Source organism: Malurus melanocephalus, unplaced genomic scaffold (genome assembly GCF_030028575.1).
Source record: "Malurus melanocephalus ecotype Western Australia unplaced genomic scaffold, MMel_1.1 scaffold_882, whole genome shotgun sequence".
Classification (NCBI taxonomy): Eukaryota; Metazoa; Chordata; class Aves; order Passeriformes; family Maluridae; genus Malurus; species Malurus melanocephalus.
The window spans coordinates 136,039-154,604 of NW_026624114.1; the positions used below are offsets into that span (position 1 = coordinate 136,039).

Here is an 18,566-nt window from a genome sequence, read left to right on the forward strand (position 1 = left end):
ACATTTACCTGTAAAATATGATCATAAATATAATGAGAAAACTACTCTGCGCTTTTAATACTCTGATTTTCCTGCCGGAAAAATATACTGAATTCCGGAGAAGGATGTAAGATACTTTCAAGTGTCTCTATACTCTCACTGGCATTTAATTGCAATTACAGACAATTCAGGAGATTTAAAATAGAGCGAACAGCTGTCTGGGCTGTGCCTTTGTCTGCAGGAACAGCCAGCAGCGTGTGAGGCTGCTGACATGGCCAATGCTGGCTTCCCCAGCTACCGTGATACCCTGCTCCTCTGAAAACACTCCTCACAGTTGTAGCTACTCAAGTTACACACACAACACTAGTTTCTTCATAAAATATTTCAGTAGGGCCAGTTTCTCTCTGGAAGCACGCACTGCACAGAAGCTCCTCTTTTATTTCCATCTTTTTTCTTCCTTTTTTTTTTTTTTTTTTAATGGTGATATGACCAAAGAAGAATGTAAGTTATTTCTTAAGATGTCCATACTGTACTTCTCCCATGAAATATTTTTCATRTAAACTTACAAATGTCCTTGCAGTGAGTCAAGTCACCAGTCTCCTTCCATTAAACCATGTTGGTCCAAGCCCCATCCAAACACCACCCAGGAATGAGAAAGGCAAAGCCTCCCTGGGCAACCTGTGCCAGAGCCTCACCACCCTCACAGCCAAGAACTTCTCCCTAAYATCTGATAATAGATAGGACTGGAAAAGTATTTGTTGCTCTCTGCTACAGGAGCATTGAGCTGCAAGGTTCAGCTCACCCCAGGTGCACCAGACCCTCAGCAGCAACAATTAAAAAGTAAAAAAGGCAAAGCAGCAAATGCAAACCAGAGGGACATTCCTGTGACATGGCTGCACACTCTGCCACCCAAACAGTCCTGTGGCATCCCTCAGGGCATAAACCTCCSGCAAAAATTCCAATTTTGAGAATAAACTGGACAATTGAGAATAAAATAAATGACCTGTTTCACTCCAGGGCATGCAGACACATTTCTTGCACTCCAATCTGCACTTCATGGCAGACTGTAGCTCARAATATGTGCTGCAGCAAAGAGCATATTACTGATGCTATCAGGGCCCACGAGCAGAGTCAGACACTCACARAGCAAATGGCACAAAGGACATGAGGGGAGCTGGTCCAGGACACTGCTGACATCCCTGCTGGTAACGCACTGCAAGAAACAAACCTCTTATGGGAGCTGAGAGTTTACATGCTCGGTAAGAGATGCTGCCAAATATTAGTTTTAATGTTACCATATCCAGATCTAGGGCAGCTAAATCAATAGCAGTCTGGAGATCGGAGTCTGATTAACAGACACGTGGCTTCTGAGCACAACAAACAGTTTTGTTTCAGCTCCATTAACAACATCTAAGATGAAAGTTGAAAGAGATCTGCCCGYGTCCCCAGGCACACGCTGCTGGCATACGACGTCAGTCCGCACTATGGAAAAGCAATCCTAACATTCCAACTGCTCACAGCAAGTGTACAACAACCTGGGAAGGACTAAACTACACTCTCCAGGCACATATGCATACCTCTATATATGCACTGAGCAGTACCAGTACGTGTTCTGAAGAAGCAGAAGCAACCCTGGACATTAGGGATGGTGACARATCTTACCCTTCAAGCCTGGCTAAGCACTCTCATGTTTCTCCTTATACCTACAAGCCTTCACACTATGTGGCACTCGAAAGGCTTGGAGGAAGAAGCTTTTTCCACCTACAGATGACCAATAAAAGCCATGAAATGGGGGATGGGGGTGTAAATAAAAATATTCAAGATAGAAGACTGTCACTGCCTGACTCAGGAATGCTCAACTCAGCCCTGACTGTTAGGCTTTTGAAACTCAAGCAAGCATAATTTTAGAAAGAATGACCTAATCATCATCATCATTTACCCATCCAGATTAAATTTACATAGCTACTGCTGTTACGAGAGCAGCCATAGGTATAATTGAAATCAAGGCAATTTTGCTGCAATTTCATAGAATACTTTACAATAAGCTTTCTGCTGTAAAAGAGAAAGAATTTGCTGAAACCAGCAATCGATTTAAATACATATGAAAAAACTCTGTCTTACCACAATCATTTCTGAAGGTTCCAATATGATACATTCGCATCCTCGTTTTCCTCCAGACTGCTTGCCAAAACTAGAGTGGGATGGAAAAAAGGCAAACAAAAAGGAATGAGATGAACAGCCTATTTTACCTTTTCAGCAACAAAAATAATTGGCAATGGTGCATGTTGTTAAAAAAACAAAAAAAGGACAAAGAAAAATTGATGAAAACTATTGTGTGAAAAATGCTAATTAGATAGTATCATTACCATAATATTTTAATTTATTCAGCACCCCTCATCACRGCCTGCTATGTAAAGCTTAAATATAAGGAACATTCTTTTGTRAAATCATTATTACTTGCAGATACTCAAAACCACACACAATACATTTCAGTTCTGACAAGAAAACCTTGGTAAATTTTAATTAAACATTAAACAGGCCTTGTAAAAACAAATATACATAAATTCCATAGACTCCAAGATACTWCTCAGCACACAGCATTTTCAATGAGAGTTCTTTTAATTCCAAGTCACTSCTTCATTCTCTCAGCAAAGGGGTAGACAGAAAACCTTTTCTCTAACATTGAGCCTTAACTTCTGATTCTGTCTTTATGCTGCTGCTTGTACTATCCCAAGGAGTGGGTCCATGGTGATGGGTTCTGTTTAAGGAGTGTGAAAGAACACAAATACAGCAAAGTGTGATGGGCAGTGTGAGCCAGCAGTGGAGGAAAGCAGCTAAAAACAACCTGATGTGCTTCAGGAAGCTCTAGCAGGGGACTTCCCTCAGGACACCCAGCAACAGAGGTGACTTTGGAGAAATCATCTCTAGAGAAAGACCATGAAATCACATCTGAGAGTGCTGGAGCTACCAAGGGAACTGAGCAAGGGAACTACCAAGGGTGCTGGAGCAAAAGGGAGCTGAGCTAGACACTGCTGGGGAATGTAGGGTGTGTTACAGATCAAAATCTCCTGAATCAACCCATTTGTGACTGTACTGGTACCTGCAATTGAAAATACCTGGCTTCACATATTAAATAAGTTTGTCTTCATTCCTRACCTGTTAGCCTGAGGTGAGATTGCTTGACCTACGCACCTCTGGGCACAAGGGAAAGTGATTCCTCACCCCTGGTACATAAAACAAACCCGAGGAGCAGCACAGAGCCCGGATTAGCAGCTCAGTAGCTGTAGCTGCAAGGTTACAAACTCAGGCTGTCAGCATCAATCACGTTTTAGCACCTACCAGCAGGTGAGATAACTGAAGAATCAGTTAATGCAAARCAGGGATTAACGTGTGAATTAGAAGGAAGTTAACACAAGAGTGGAGACAAATCCTTAAAAAGTGGGTCAGCTCCATCTGTTTTCACTGAGGTTACATTTAGAAAGTACATCTGAAACTCCAGCCATGAAGATCCAAGTWACATACATGTTCATCTCAATGGCAAAGATCAAAACACCACCACTTTGTACAGAGCATCGTGTTTATAAATGACACTCAGAAACTTATGTGCACCTACAGGAAAATAATTCAAGCAACTAAACTGAAGCTAAAAGACTAACTAAACTAAACTAAGATGAAAGATGGGAGGTTTAGATTAGATATTAGGATTAAATCTTTCCCTGTGAGGGTGGTGGGGCCCTGGCACAGGGTGTCCAGAGAAGCTGTGGCTGCCCCATCTCTGAAAATGTCCAAGGCCAGGTTGGATGGGGCTTGGAGCAGCCTGGGACAGTGGAAGGTGTCCCTCCCCATGGCAGGGGGCTGGAACTGGATGAGTTTTAAAAACGCTTTCCAACCCAAATCATTCTGTGATTCTCTAAAACTGTGAAGTTACTCAAGCAAAGGTTCGGATTATTGCAACAAAGAAATTATGAGTGCAATCCAGTTAGGATAAAGAATTACAATCAACAGGAGCACAGCAGCTTCCACTGTCAAATTTTGATTTTGCTAATGGTCTACTGAAGGAAAAGAAAAATATTTAAATTACRTGATTGCAATAGAGTCATAAATGACATGACAACTAAAAGTTTCTCACCCAGAGCAGAAAGCACAAGTTTCACACAGAAAACTGGCATTTTCACACATCTATAGTAAGAAACTCAGAGCTCAAATTTTCATGCCTTCTTTCATGCTTTTTCCACACAGCATGTGATCCAGGCATGAGAGTCGCGTGTTTTTGCAATACATAAAAGAATGGCTGAACTACTCTCATTCTTACAACAGTTAATTCAGTTCAGAAAATACAAAAATGTCATAATTTTATGTCAGTTCCAACTGTGAGATGACCCAAAATCCATGTTAGAAATTTCTCCACAAACCAAAGTGCGACGAACTTTGCTAGAGGATCATTTTCAATTAAAAGAAAAAAGGTAAACTGCTTATAGTTCYATTCCTTATAACAGAAAACTAAGGACAAGAGAGACTCTTTTCCAAAAACCAAAAATTCCAAAGGAATTATGTGCAACTGGAAGTTTCAGTTGCACCTTTTAAAACCAGAAATAATCATTATCAGGTTTATGACAAAACAGATTACTACTATTGCTACATCCCCCGTAGTTAGGAAAAAGCACCAATTTCCTGCTGCAGGCTATTCAAKCCAAGTATTTTTGTTGTGTAACAACAATTTATCAAACTCCTGGAGGTTGAGGAAGAGTTGTTTTCTTTTCTGTTTTGTTTTACATAAACACATTCCTCAAACTCAGTAACTGTCCAGCCTCCCTCTGCTTATGTTGCAGCATTTGCTAATTAAGTAATGGCAATAAACAATAATGAGGACAAGAACAGTGCTTGGAACAGAGGTCATGCTCTTGGCACTATCATTTCTGCTCCATCAGACACTTTACAACAACCAAACACTTCGAAAAGGATCAGGTTCCAGAGACAAAACCCACCCAACTAGTCCTAAAGAATCAACTACTCATATTAACAAGATTTTACATCAATTTTAATTATTTCCTGGTACACACCGTGGATGGAGTATTGATTATTCCACAGCTCCTTCCAAAGGAGGAGGCCACACATGGCTTTTCCCCAGCCGTAACTACTACTGTGTCTTGAAAATACCAACTTTTAAAATTTTTAATTAACATACACAACATATTTTAGAAACATGGATTTTACATTTCTTAATGACTTATTCTGTATTTTTCATGTAGAATACCAATGTTTAACTTCCCTATCAGTTAAGAGGTTTGCTGATATCAATATGCTTCRTTAATCTGCCAGTTAAAATGAAGGAGTCAGAACAACATTCATTCCCAGTTGTTTGGAAATGGAAAAGGTTCAGTTGAACAAAGTTTTGAAAGTGGAGGAGATAAAACCCATTTGGGAAACAACAGCAAACACTGACACGGAGCATTTTTCCAAAGGAGAAAGGACATTTCTGTCACTGCAAACTACTTGGGAAAGTCTTTAGYTGGCCATCAAAGACCCACCCAAACCTGAACCATGCTGTTTCTCAAAACAGAGAGCTCTGGAAAGTACATCTAATTCTGGAAGAGATGGGGCAATCTTATCTTCTGGTACTAAAGGACTGCATTGCTGGGGCATCAGGAACAGGGAGCTGGCCCTGTTTGAGGAAGCTGACATTCATTCCTGAATCACTTTGATCACCCAACTCAGCACCCAACAAGATCATGACCACAGACACCACATTCTGGGGTCAGGTTTGCTTCCAGGAAAGCTCCAATCTGAGAAGCCCATTTCAGTACTGCTCACCAGCCACCACAGCAGCTTCCCCAACAAAAAGCACATCCATAAACACTATGTCCTCCCAATGCCACATGTGGCAAGATACAGAAGAAAACTGGGAAAATACTCACTAAGGTATAGCACATTACACATGCTTTAGTGCTTAAAGCAGAGTGGGAAAAATAATCCAATTAAAAATTTAAATTAACACTGGAAGTGTAAGAAAACATGAAACTAATGTAAATTAAGCTCTACTTACAATAAAAAAAAAATTGTCAAAGGAAATACTATCACTGGTGTAACCACTGAAGTTTTAAATGATTTAACAATTTAATTGGCATTGTTAATATATGTGATTTAAATAAGTCCTAAATTTAATATCATTCTATAACTTTTTGCTGCYGCAAGCCCAAAAAAGTCAGTACTATAAAACTGTATTACAATTTTTTTTCTTTATAATTTTATTGTATGCTCCCGTCACTTAATATTCATCTATTTCATCTGCATCATTAATTTTCACACATTCACTCAATGGGCTGCAACACTGTCATGGGAAAAAAATGTCTTCTACATACCAAAGGCAGCTTTGTTTATGCTTGATTTATGGATGCCTCATCTGCAAGAAACCTTGTTTTCCTCCTGATTCACTGCTACTCATAATTAAAAATGCTTAAGTAGTTGCATCATCAAAGAAAAGAATGTAAGTTAGACTGGAATGACATCCCATACCAACAACTAATGGGTGTTCAGACCATGGTGGGATCAGACTGGAGCTACTGGAAAATAAAACTTCTTTAAGGTACTGGAGCTTATATAACAAACCTTACTTTGACAAAGGAAACTAGAAAAGCSTCCAATGTAACATATTTGGACATAATAAAGTAGTTATTGAAACAGGATGTCACAAGCACAGCTTTCTGAACATAAATGTTTTWAAAATTCTCATATCCAGCTGTTGTGCAACCTGAGTATTTGGTGATGAAATACATCTGGAATTTCAAGACTGACTAATTTAAGCAACAGCCATCACATTGTACTTGAACATTTCTTGATATTAACACGCTCAAGTTATTCAATACTGATAGCTTTTTATTCTGCATTACTCAGAATACAGAAGATACACTAAAGGTAAAAACAGCCTGTCCTGAAGAGCTTTCAACCTACAAACAGATGGAGACTCAGACTGAATGCCTTATTATTTGTATGAACACTAATTAGCAGGCATCTTCAAATTCACAATACTCTACTACATCCTGAAACAATATTTTCAGATATTTCAGACATCAAAGCCATCAATGGCAGGATGTCAGGCACTTTACATTCTGTTCTGTATTTTCCAGGAACTACAAAATCATAACATTATCCTTCTGTGTAAATTGGTGTCAACAATGGAGTTATCTGTGACTGTCAATAATGCTACCTGCAGGAGCTTTACCTGCTGGGKAACACTCAGTAGTGCATTGCATGAGGCCAGGGCCCTGATAGACCAGTTTATCAAGATAACGAGCAAAGGGTTTGCAGATATTTTGTTTTTATGAATATACTCATCTCTGAAACTGCCTGTCTGCCTGTCAGGCTGCTTTTAGGTACATAAAGATGAAGATAAATCGTACTCGCCACTGCAGAGTGAAACCCACGACCCACCTCATCCAGTAACCTGGATGAATTCCTTCAATGAAAAAAGATTTTGTATGCAAGGGCACAACTGGGCCTGGAGGAGACAAGATGCATAAGGAATAGACATGTTGCTGTTTGGTTGTTTTTTTGATGAAAACAAGCTTTGGTGCAAGTCAGGGGGGCCTACAAGGGTATATAATGACAGGACAAGGGGGAAGGGCTCTGAGCTGTCCTAAGTAGATTTAGATGATGTATTAGGAAGAAAGTCTTCACTGTAAGGGTGGGGAGGCCCTGGCACAGGTTGCCAGTGAAGCTGCGGCTGCCCCATCCCTAGAATTGTTGAAGGCCAGACTGGATGGGGCTTGGAGCAGCCTGGGATAGTGGAAGGTGTCCCTGCCCATGGCAGTGGGGTGAAATGAGATGAGCTTTAACATCCCTTCCAACCAAAACCATTCAGTGATTCCATGAAAAGCATTTCATTTTTTTCTCTCCTTGCAGAGTACCTCTTGAGCAGAAGAGCTGTTCCAGCAAACCCCTGGAAATCCACTACAAAGTTGCTGCTGATCAGATGCAAGATAAAGTCCACTCCATCACCACTTAACTTACCACACAAATACATTAGTAATGGCTTAGAACAGCCAATAGTGTTATTAAACACCAATCTAACAACTCTAAAAATGTAATTTTAACTTGAATTCCTTGTCATTGATTGGGAAGTGACAGAGGGAAAACCTCTGCATTTGTATAACAGGCAGCAACAGCCATGGTGACTGCAGACAGCAAAGCCAGAACCTGCCCTTCCCGCACTGCAGTCATGACACAGGAATACACTCAACATCAAAATCCTCATAGAAATAACCTGTTTTTCTGGGCATCTCCATGGAGGTCTCAATTTCACTAGATTTGTCCCAACCTAACCATGATGTGAAGAATAGGGCTGGTGGGGATCTGCCTGAGGCTCTCAGGTACATCAGGAGCATCACAGCAGCCCCAAATGCCTCTATCTGTGAAACAGAGCAAGGAGATGGGAAAAAAAGGTACATCAGCACAGACCAAATGCTTCAGCAAATGCAAGTGGCAGAGTTTACTGATATCATATGCTGAGCAAGTCCTGAGCTCTTCAAAGTAACTTCATTAGAAAAATATTGTAACACTTCACTCCATCAGGAAATAGTTTCAAGGAAACCAGACACCACAAGATACGTGGCTGAATGCAAACACCCATTTCAATTAATGCTCAGTCATCAAAACCCATTTCTGCATTAGCTCYCAATAACAACAACATTTAGCAGGTTTATCTCTCAAGTCTGCTGAAGTTTTAATTGGAAATTATTTTGGAGGCTGTGTAACMTGCTACCCAATTTGCAGGCTGCAAGCTCAAGATCTCTGTATTAATTACTTTATACTTTGAACACGATGACCCTTTGAGGAAGCCTGAGTCTCACCTACCACTTTCTGTGCAGCTTTCCAGCTATTCCAGGCCATAGAATTACACAGCCTTAGTAAAATTATATTTTTCCTATAAACATACCATACATGACCCTTCGCTTCCAATTTCATTTCTCTTGCACTTTAGTTTAGTCAACAAAAAAATTCTTTCTGTGGCACTATCAGCAATCCTTGCAGTCCATAAAACTTCTAAAAAGGGCAGCCGCTGTAAGGAACCACAAACAGACCAAAAGGAAATCATTGATGCAGGGGCAATATGTACGAGATTTTTTGGCCATTTAGTTGTGACAGGTCTTCATTTTTTTACTTTCTTAGAAGATTAGTCAGTGTCAAAAAAGATGCACCACGTACCCTTAATCTGCAACACCTTCCCAGCCCTTATTCAACATCAGCAAGCCCAGCACAAGCACTGAGGGAGACCAGCACACTCAGCTCTTCTCATCCACAATCCCTTTTCCCTCTGAGTATTTTCATACCAGCACTAACACTGCCAGAAGAATTTCAATCTGAACAACTCTATCTGAATTAATTAGTTTTACAAATACATTTATTGGTAGCATTCCCAAGTTGTTGGTTCACTTACTGGCTGCCAGGCAATGCTACAAGTTACAGCCACCACTTAACAGAAACACCCAGGGAAAACATCACCTCATCCAGAGACACAAATTCACTGAACAACCACTGCTTTTATCCTGTGCTGAGTATTAAATCTCTCAGTCTTGATAAGCACAGGGATGTAAGCCTGAAGCTCCCTTTAAGAGAGCAGTGAAAATAATCCTCAACAGTTACCTAGGAAGAGCTTTCCCGTGTGAAACAAAGACACTCAGAGTATCGTATTGTGACTGCAATTTTTACAGTCACACTGTAAAAAATTTAAATCCCAAAAATGGCAACAATTATCAMAATTCAGAACCTTATTGGCAACTGCCAGTTTATCAGAATTTAAGTTTACTGTATGGCAGCAGTGGACTGGCACACATGGATCCAGATCTTGGAGATGGGAGGAAAAGCACTGTCCACATTCCAGACACCAGGACTGGGATGGAAATTAGGGATAAAGAGCAGAGGGTGAGGAGCACTGGGACAGAGCTTGGATACARCAGGTGCAGTCTGAGCAGAAAGCAGATTCAAGTTAAACCTGGAAAGGAAGGATCAGTGGGAGAAAAAGACCTGTACACCCTGCACTGGCAGAAGCTGGGAGTGCAGGAGCTCTGAGCCACTCTTTATTTTGCAGTGACTGGAACAAATTCACAAGAAAGCAGCACTACAGGCTTCAGAAGTAAAACTGATCTGACTTTAGATGGTACATTTGAGGTATAAATACATTTGAGAACAAAGTTATATACATCAGAGTTTAAATTACGGCATTTTGTTAATCTTTAAATTCTTCAAATTGCAAATCTTTAACCTCACATTCTTATTTTCCAACACTGACAGTCCTGCAAAAGCACAGTATTTTCTGTGCTTCTGGTACTTCACACAGAATAGATACATACACTATTAACAGTCCCAGTAAGCTGCAAAATAGAGTAACATATTATTCACAAATACTAATACAAAACAAGCTAAAATAATTTCAACCCAAGCTGTTGTTTCATGATGCAAAACTAGAGTTCTTCTTCCATGATCACAATTTTCTTGATCTAAGCATTTGTGTCTACTCCTTTTACTAAATAAAAAGAGAAATGGCTTATTGAGTCCTTGATGCATCCRCAACTCTCATTAAAAGATACCAACAACCACAAGGCTATGTTGAATAAAGTATTGTTTTTAGCCAAGAAATGCACCACATGAGTAGAACAATGACTCCARTTTTCTCCACCTGAAATATTTTTGGAAGGGCTGGGAAAAGAAAAGTATTTGTTTTAGTAAGACTACACCTTGAATCTTTCAAGAGTTTGTATTTTTCCCTTGGAGGTTCAATTCTCACAGCTGTAGGAGGCTGTCAGCCACATAATTGGCTTCAAAAGTTCCTCCAGGCCCTTGCTATATCTCCTATGGCTAATCTTGCTGTGAGTAATCTCCTTCAAATATCCTGTTCACATGAATTATCTTCATTAACAAGCAAGGTTAACACAAAACCTCTTTAACTTGCTGACATGATTTTCCTTCCACAAATCCGTCGATCCTGTTCTTTTATTTTACCCAGTGCTTTCATGTTAGAAGCAAATTCTACTCCTCCTACGCCAAATCTATTGACAAATCCATTCTCCAGGCAATAGGATAATCAAGATTRTGCCATCTTTGTACCTGGTATTACTGATTGATCTGCCTCTTACCTTAAAAATCTTGCAGGGCTTTTCTCACCATGAGCATCAGTGTCAGAATATTGAACAGATTGATCATGCCTGGGTGCAAGTTTTACTCCTCCAATTTTTAAACCAACTTCTGAATTACAAATTGAATACAAGTTCATCCAAGTCAATGAAAAAGCCCTTTTCAAGCAGAGTGAACCCCACTTTCCACCCTTACTCACTCAAATACTTTGGCAAAGTTAATAAAGCAGTGACTGCCCACCTCCTTATGCTTTTGTGGGGCCAAGACTCTTCCAGTTGGATTCTATAGAATATTTATTTCGAAGAGTTCCACAGAAAAAAAGGAAGGTTTCCCTGAAGCTCTGACAGATAGTGGATGACAGGGGGCATGCAAAAAGCATGGACAGCACCTTCTCCAGGTTAAGTTTTTAGCTGTCTACTACAGTCTCTTCCTATCCTTCAAGGCAGTCACGGGGCAGATGACAGAAAAAGGACARGGATTGTAAGGATGTACCAGGAAACAGTCATTAAACCACCATCACCTGCCAGTGGCAATGATTATTTACRGAGACTGCAAGGATCTCACTAACAATGAATTGCAACAGCAGCTTCTTATGTAATTGCTCAACAAAAGTTGCTGGCCAGTTAGTTTCTAGTGCAATGCTGAATTTAGAAAAACAACTGCAACATAAAAAAAATAAAACCCAAAACCTTTACAAAGAACAGTGGTCTTAAACCCTACTATTACCCAGAAAAARAACCTCCTCTATCAGAAAAACACTGATATCCTTCTTTTACAAAGCAAACTATTTTATAAAATACTGTTCCAGTATTCTGGAAAAGATCCTAAAATGTACAGAAATTCTTTAAAGACAAAGTCAAATGTTCCAGAGGAAAATATGAAGCTGAAATTAGCGACCTGACCAAGAGGTAACTGGTGAGTGGAGCTGTTATGAAGCACACAGGGACTGAGTTTCAAACTAGAATCTATTTGTTAGCTACGATCTGTTTTACAAAATGCCTCCAGATACCCAATTCTTCCAGAATGACAAYTACTCAAACTTGGCTCTTGACCTTTTTAGAACTCTAGGAGGTCTCCAGATTAAAGCCTAACTCCTCATCTTTGACAGTTACCACCTTCCTCCCATTAAGGATTCTATTTTGGTCCTCATTCATTTACCCCCTGGACATCTCAAAGCCATCCTCAGTCTCCTGCATCCCTCCTGTGCAGCAGACACCTGTCTCTATCCTCAGCCACCTCTGCTCACACGCTGCTATGTTTATACCCTATTCAATAAGGCAAACAGGGAAGATTCCATCTGATGCCATGTCTGGGCAGCACTAAGCCTACCAGAAACCCAAGTGGCTAAAGGGATGTTTCCATTCCTTCAGCARCCTCAGAACACCTCAAATGTGGAAACGTGGTTTTCACTTCATTCCCTACAATTGACCACCACTTTCCTGCTGTGAAAATAAAAACAGCACAGGTAAAGCAGTATCCCACACAACTCACTCTCCCATAAAGTTCATTTCACAAACATCTTGCAAGTCTAGGATCGTATGCTCATCAGGCAGAGAGAACACAGCAGCAAGTTCTTATCTTTGTTTCCTGTGACACAGAACAACTCTGCAATACCTGAGGCAATGAGAATGAAGAAAATATTGTGTTTTCTCAGAGATTTGTAGTTAAGCCTCCTTCCAGAATGACTCACATAATCAAGAACTTGATTGGGGACAAAGAATAAAGTATGACACTAAATATTACCTAAAAAGTAATTAAAATGCTGCTAATTGCAATTATGAAAGAATACTACTAACTTATCCAAAGCACTGTTTCATATTAAACTAGCCTGTAAATGTCTGGTGACTGCAGTTCTCTCAACCAGAAATGTGACAGATGAACTATACAAATCAGGGAAAGTAACTGAAGTTTATCCCACTTTACTGAAGGAAAAAAAAAGCATTATATTTAATATAATGTATTAACGTGAATGTATTTCAAATGAAATGSAAGTGASCTGAACACCCTAGATATCCAGCAGGAGTGCATTGTCTTCCTTTCCACATCATCTCACCACCCTTTGTAAGCTGTAACCTGCCAGCAGCTCCATCTAAAAGAATTCTGTGACCCYTTCCCCATCTAGCAGCTATTTTTCCTCATTATCCATAATAAATCTAATCTTGTGAATTAGCTAGAATAGACCTATTTTGCTTTCAAAGCACAAGAAACTTGAGCAGTGCTTGTAGGTGACTTACTTGTAAGTTTTGCCAAACAATTTTAGAGTTTTATGCGAATTCCAATACACCATGTCCACAGTCCTGGTACTCCTCAACTTATCACTSAGTCATCACAGTATGATTTTAATAGAAAGGGACCTTAAATCACATCTAACTCCACCCCACTGCCATAAGCAGGGACACCTTCCACTAGRTAAGGCTGCTCCAAGCCCCTTGAAAACTTCCAGGGGKGGAGTAGTCACAGTTTCTCTGGATCCACTCAAGGCCCTTCAGTCACTCAAGGAGCATGAAGTGTTTAATATCCAATCTACAGTTAACTGAGTTGAAAAATTCAGTCCTATATGTTCTTACCAGCACTTACCAGAAATTCATGGAAATGTATTTGAGCTGGAGCTGACATTAAGTCCATCCACTCACAGTCAGCTCCCGCTGAGCCCAGTGAAACACGGTGAAATAAAACTTRTGAGTGATGGACGGGGTCAAGCAGAGTACTACTGTGGCTACTCAGGGTATTACTTGCCCAAGTCCAGCTCAAGTCTAATAAAGTGCTCCAGTGAAAGCCTGTCAGTGCTCGCTGTGCCTTGACCCTGACACACAGCCAGGCTCCTGGCACAACCCACAGCTGGCCCCTGCTTGCTTCACATAAAAATCATCTGTGCATTAAATACAGCCCCCAACCAAATGGCAGATGCAATGTCATCTGCAGTCATGTTTTTWAAACGGGGAACTCTGTCCAGAACAGTCACACGGCACAAATTATTCAAAGGGAGCCCAAGGTAATAAACTGACTACAAATTCTCTTATCAACTTAAAAAGCCAAACTAGATTCAGTATAGTATTTCACACAGAAATTTCTACGTGCAGAAAAAGTCTAAGAAAATTTAAATTRAATTAGCTTAACATTTCTTTCACTACCAAACTTTAGGAAAAAAAAAGTAAAAAAAAAAATTTAATGCTTTTAAAATTACAGTAACAGCAACATATCAAAAGCATTTATTAAAAAAAAAAAAACAACAACTTGCCTTCAACAACAACTGCACATACCTGCAAGGTGGTAAAAACATTGAATCCTTCATGAGCACAGATCCAGAAAGCAGGATATACCAGCATCTTGCAATAGTTTCTGAGCTGTAAGAAAAGAAATCACTGATATGTACTTCTCCTTACAACACCTTAGAAATATGTTATCCAAAATATTATTGTAGCAAAATAATGATTTACCACTCTACCAGTTCGATATGTAAGAACTCGTGAACTTTAACTGGACCAGGATTTTCTTTCTTAACACTTTCATAAAGAATGTTTCTTATACTTTACAATTTGACATTTAAGTAAGCTTAAAAAATTTACTTTATTAAAATGAAATTATTGATTTTTAGTGAAAAAGTTTTATTCCAGTGAAAGTATACATAAAGGCTATAAAYACAGGACAGCAAACAACCTCCACACACAGATATTGACCTGATACTGCAGCAGGAGTGTGCAGTGAGATACCTCTGGCATCTATTTAGACTCAGAATGGCTGGAAGCTGGGAAAGCTAGGATTAGCTGTGAGAGGATAAATATACCATAAGCAATGCTAAAATAGGAGGAAAATACAAGTATATTTGCCTCCCAGCTAGAACCTAGAGAACTGTAAGCTGAGATATTAATTTTTGCGATGTAAAGAGATGGTGTTTGAGCTCCATCCTTCCCTGGTACAGGCTGCTCCAAGAAGGAGCTGTGCAGGCAGTGCCAGCTCCAGGGAGACAGTGCCACCTACTGAGTGTCACCAGGGCTCCCTCTGCTGCCTTTCAGCCACCCAATGTCACTGCTACAAACACACACTGCCCCTCTGCTGCTGTGGAGCTGGGATGGAAATTCAGGGGCATCTCTCAGCATGGAAATTCAGGGGCATCTCTCAAACATCAACACCGAATTACTGCCACAACCACCTCTGACAAAGCTTTTAACTGATTGTTTACAATGACTGAAAAGCAAATGACACATTTAAACATGCAAAACATTGGGTTTGCTCACATTTCTGCTGAAGAACCCCAATAAGTGCTATATACTCACCAGAAAAGAACTTGGTTGCCCTTGTACCTCTCATAGCGGGCACTGGACGACATTATTCTGAGGGAAGAGGAAGAGAAGTTTAATTTCAATTTTAATCCCCAAAGATCATAAGCCATTAATCACCACATTTCAGTAGAATGATTTTCAGGCTCTAAGACCTCAAATTAAACTATTTTTTTTGTTCTCAACAAAGGATGTGCTTAACCAGAAAATTCAAATTATTACGGTGTTCTTCATTATCCAAACAGATAATATACAGCATGTTCTCTAAGTGTTTAAATCACTCCCACACATTGGAATTACCCATAGCAACAGAACTGAAAGAACTAAAATACTTCCAACGCACTTCTTGTGCTTTGTTGGCCTTCCATTTTATGGATTCTGAGATCATCTGAATGTCTGAAGCATTAAAAAGCTTTTGTAATCTGGAGTTAAGACAGGGCACTGTCTACACAGTCCTTTGCAGGCAACTGCGAGTCAGCTCTGCCTTCCTTCTTAGAAAAGCTAATTAGTTTRGATTCCCAGCCAAATTACTGCAGTGACTTAACTCAGCAATGGACTTGGCCAGTGCTCTGCCACCTCAAAGTGCAGGCAGACAAAAACTCTGCATTATCTCCACAAGAGTCACAGATAGAAGTGTGCTAAACAACATTAACTGCAGAGTACCTCACCTTAGCTGATGTTCCCGAAAATGCGAGAGTATGTCCAGTCCATGAAGGAAAGAGTAGATAGTATTTAAGTCCTAAAAAGAAAGGGAAAAAGAAAAMCAAACATAAGCAACTTCATTCACATCTAATCACTCGCTACTTTTCAGATTCTGCAGTAAGTTACACAGAATGATACAAATCCAAATTAATAGATAGTCARGACATGCACAGACTTGAAGAACCCTGTCCATGCTTGAGCTGTGAGTGAGAAGAGTGAAGTTCAACTGATGCATAAACACTGAATTGAAAAAAAGAGATTCATTAAAAATATCGCCGACAATATTATTTATGTGAATGGATAGTAATAAACAACATGTGGAATGAGACAAATAGTGCAGTTCTGCTCATCCAAGGTCAGAAACCATTGAAACCTTCTAAGATGTCTTTAAAGAAGAAATTTTTCAAAAGAGCAAAAACCTAAGCTACTATCTAGGGGTGCAGAGAACCACCAGAGTACCTTTTCACAGCAAAGGGGTTATGTTTAGAGAGGAAAAACTCTTTCATATCCACCTCAGATCTAGCTGGCACCCCCACTACAAACTACASCATCCAACTGCCTCTCTTGTKCAGCCCAGTCCATGTCTGAAGGGAWCATCAGAAATCACYCCAAAATACTGTTTGGCAAAGATGAAAACAATAAAGCTTCAGAGATCTCTCCCTCCTACTACCACTAGGCAGCATCACATCAGGGCATCCACTAGAAACAAAAATATTAAAACATGAACATTATTTTGCTTTATAAACTGGACTTTACATAGAAGCTGTAATTAGGAGATACAGCTGTTTAAACTTCTCACCAGACAGAATCCTCTTCAGTCACAAAAATATCTGTGCTSATGGTGCAGACCACATGGCAGGGCACAGCTCACTGGAGCTATTCATCACTTAATTTACTGTCCTGAACAGGTGGGCTGTTAGAGTCAAATACACACACAACAAAATCATTATACACCACAGAGCAGTCTCTCCAGCTTGGCCTTGGAAAGTATGTTCTGAATTTTCAAGTGCTGCRTTTATCCAGTGTTTACAGAAGATAAATCAATATGAATGCTGGCCACAGAATTTACAATGGATTTACTTCAGAAAAGTTCTTTGGCTTAAAATAGTCCATGTTTAGCAATATAACGGATATAGACTGTTGTATCAAATGAAAGGTCAGGCGTAATTGCAGACCATGTAAAACCAATAAAACTCTGATTTCTTTTTTTTAAAATGTCATTACTAAATCCCATGAAAATTAAACAGAAGGCYGGGATATGTATCACATTTACAAAGCACTCGTTTCACACAGTCCAATCTCATTTTAATCCCCCAAGTTGCCACAAACTTGATTTTATTAGTGAAACATGCAGGAGCACTAGCTATGGATCAGACTCCAAACCCACAACAGCCCATCAGAGCTGGGCACCTGCAGCCACAGGGTCACTTCAGGTATCCAACTGCTCCATTACTGAGCTCTCCCTGTTTCTGAGCGGGGAACTGCCTCAACATCTCCACCTGAAAGCATTAGGCACAGAAATGCAGCAACTATGTCCTCAGACCATGCAATGTCTGAGTAGTTAATAACACCTTGGGAGTTACAGAATTTATGGAATGGAAATACAATCCCTGTGTTACACATTCTTCCTCCACCTGGAGGTCCACCTCTCCCAGGCCAAAAAAAGGGAACCCTCAACTCCTGTCAAAGCTGGCCAGCCAGGCAAGAGTCAGTATCTGATGTTAAAATTAAAGCTGAATTTTTCAGTCTTCATAAATCATTATGTCTGCTTACGTTTTCCTGTATTTTCCAGTATTTTTGTACGTAATTGGGACTAAGATGTAACAGAACATCTTGAAAATGTTTTAGATAAGCAGTTCTGTAGTTATAAGTTACAGAAAACCGTATGCAGAACAAGAGCTTATGTTCCTGTTTAATCACAAAGTTTTTACCTTGTACATATGAAAAATGACCACATCATTGAATTATTCTCTTTAACTCCTCAGAACGCAGCCCTTTTGGAAGGCTTGGGCTGACTCCTGCATTCCACCTGCAGCACACAGGAGTGCTGTACTGACCCACTGAGGAGTTTGATGAAAAAAAAAGTTGGTAAATTAGAGATAAACATTTGCTTAAAGGGATGCGTGTSTGGAAAGCATCCCTCAGCTCTGACTTCATCTGCAGAGATGAGCAGCAGCAGAGGGAACAGCTGAGCAGAGCACAGCAACGGGAAGGCAAAGGTTCCTATTCCCTGACCCAGCAGAAGGTATTTAACTTACACTGCCCACGATTACTGCTCTAATGTAGATAAATGCAATAAACTACAGGATAAATGTAATTCACTRCCCAGCAGGTGACACATCAACAAGCTAAACACATTGGCTACTTACACAGCAGTTCCTRTAGCTGGTTTTAAATCAGGATCTGTAAAGCTTTCCCTAAAARCACCTGACTTTTAAAGCAAGCCCCTGTCCAAGTAATGCAGAGAAGGTGATTTTGGGT

The 18,566-nt window shown here is 39.9% G+C and overlaps 1 protein-coding gene across 1 annotated transcript in view; it reads right to left on the minus strand.

The window, feature by feature from the left end:
* RAPGEF6 (Rap guanine nucleotide exchange factor 6) overlaps positions 1-16,122 on the minus strand; it is a gene marked incomplete at its 5' end in the record, with an annotated part of 96,615 nt that extends 80,493 nt beyond the window's left edge. Inside the window, 4 exons of the mRNA XM_057385861.1 lie at positions 2,101-2,170; positions 14,367-14,450; positions 15,381-15,437; positions 16,052-16,122. Of these exons, the coding sequence (XP_057241844.1) occupies positions 2,101-2,170; positions 14,367-14,450; positions 15,381-15,437; positions 16,052-16,122 (282 nt within the window). The remainder of the gene's footprint in view (positions 1-2,100; positions 2,171-14,366; positions 14,451-15,380; positions 15,438-16,051) is intronic.
* Between the last annotated feature and the right edge of the window lie 2,444 nt (positions 16,123-18,566).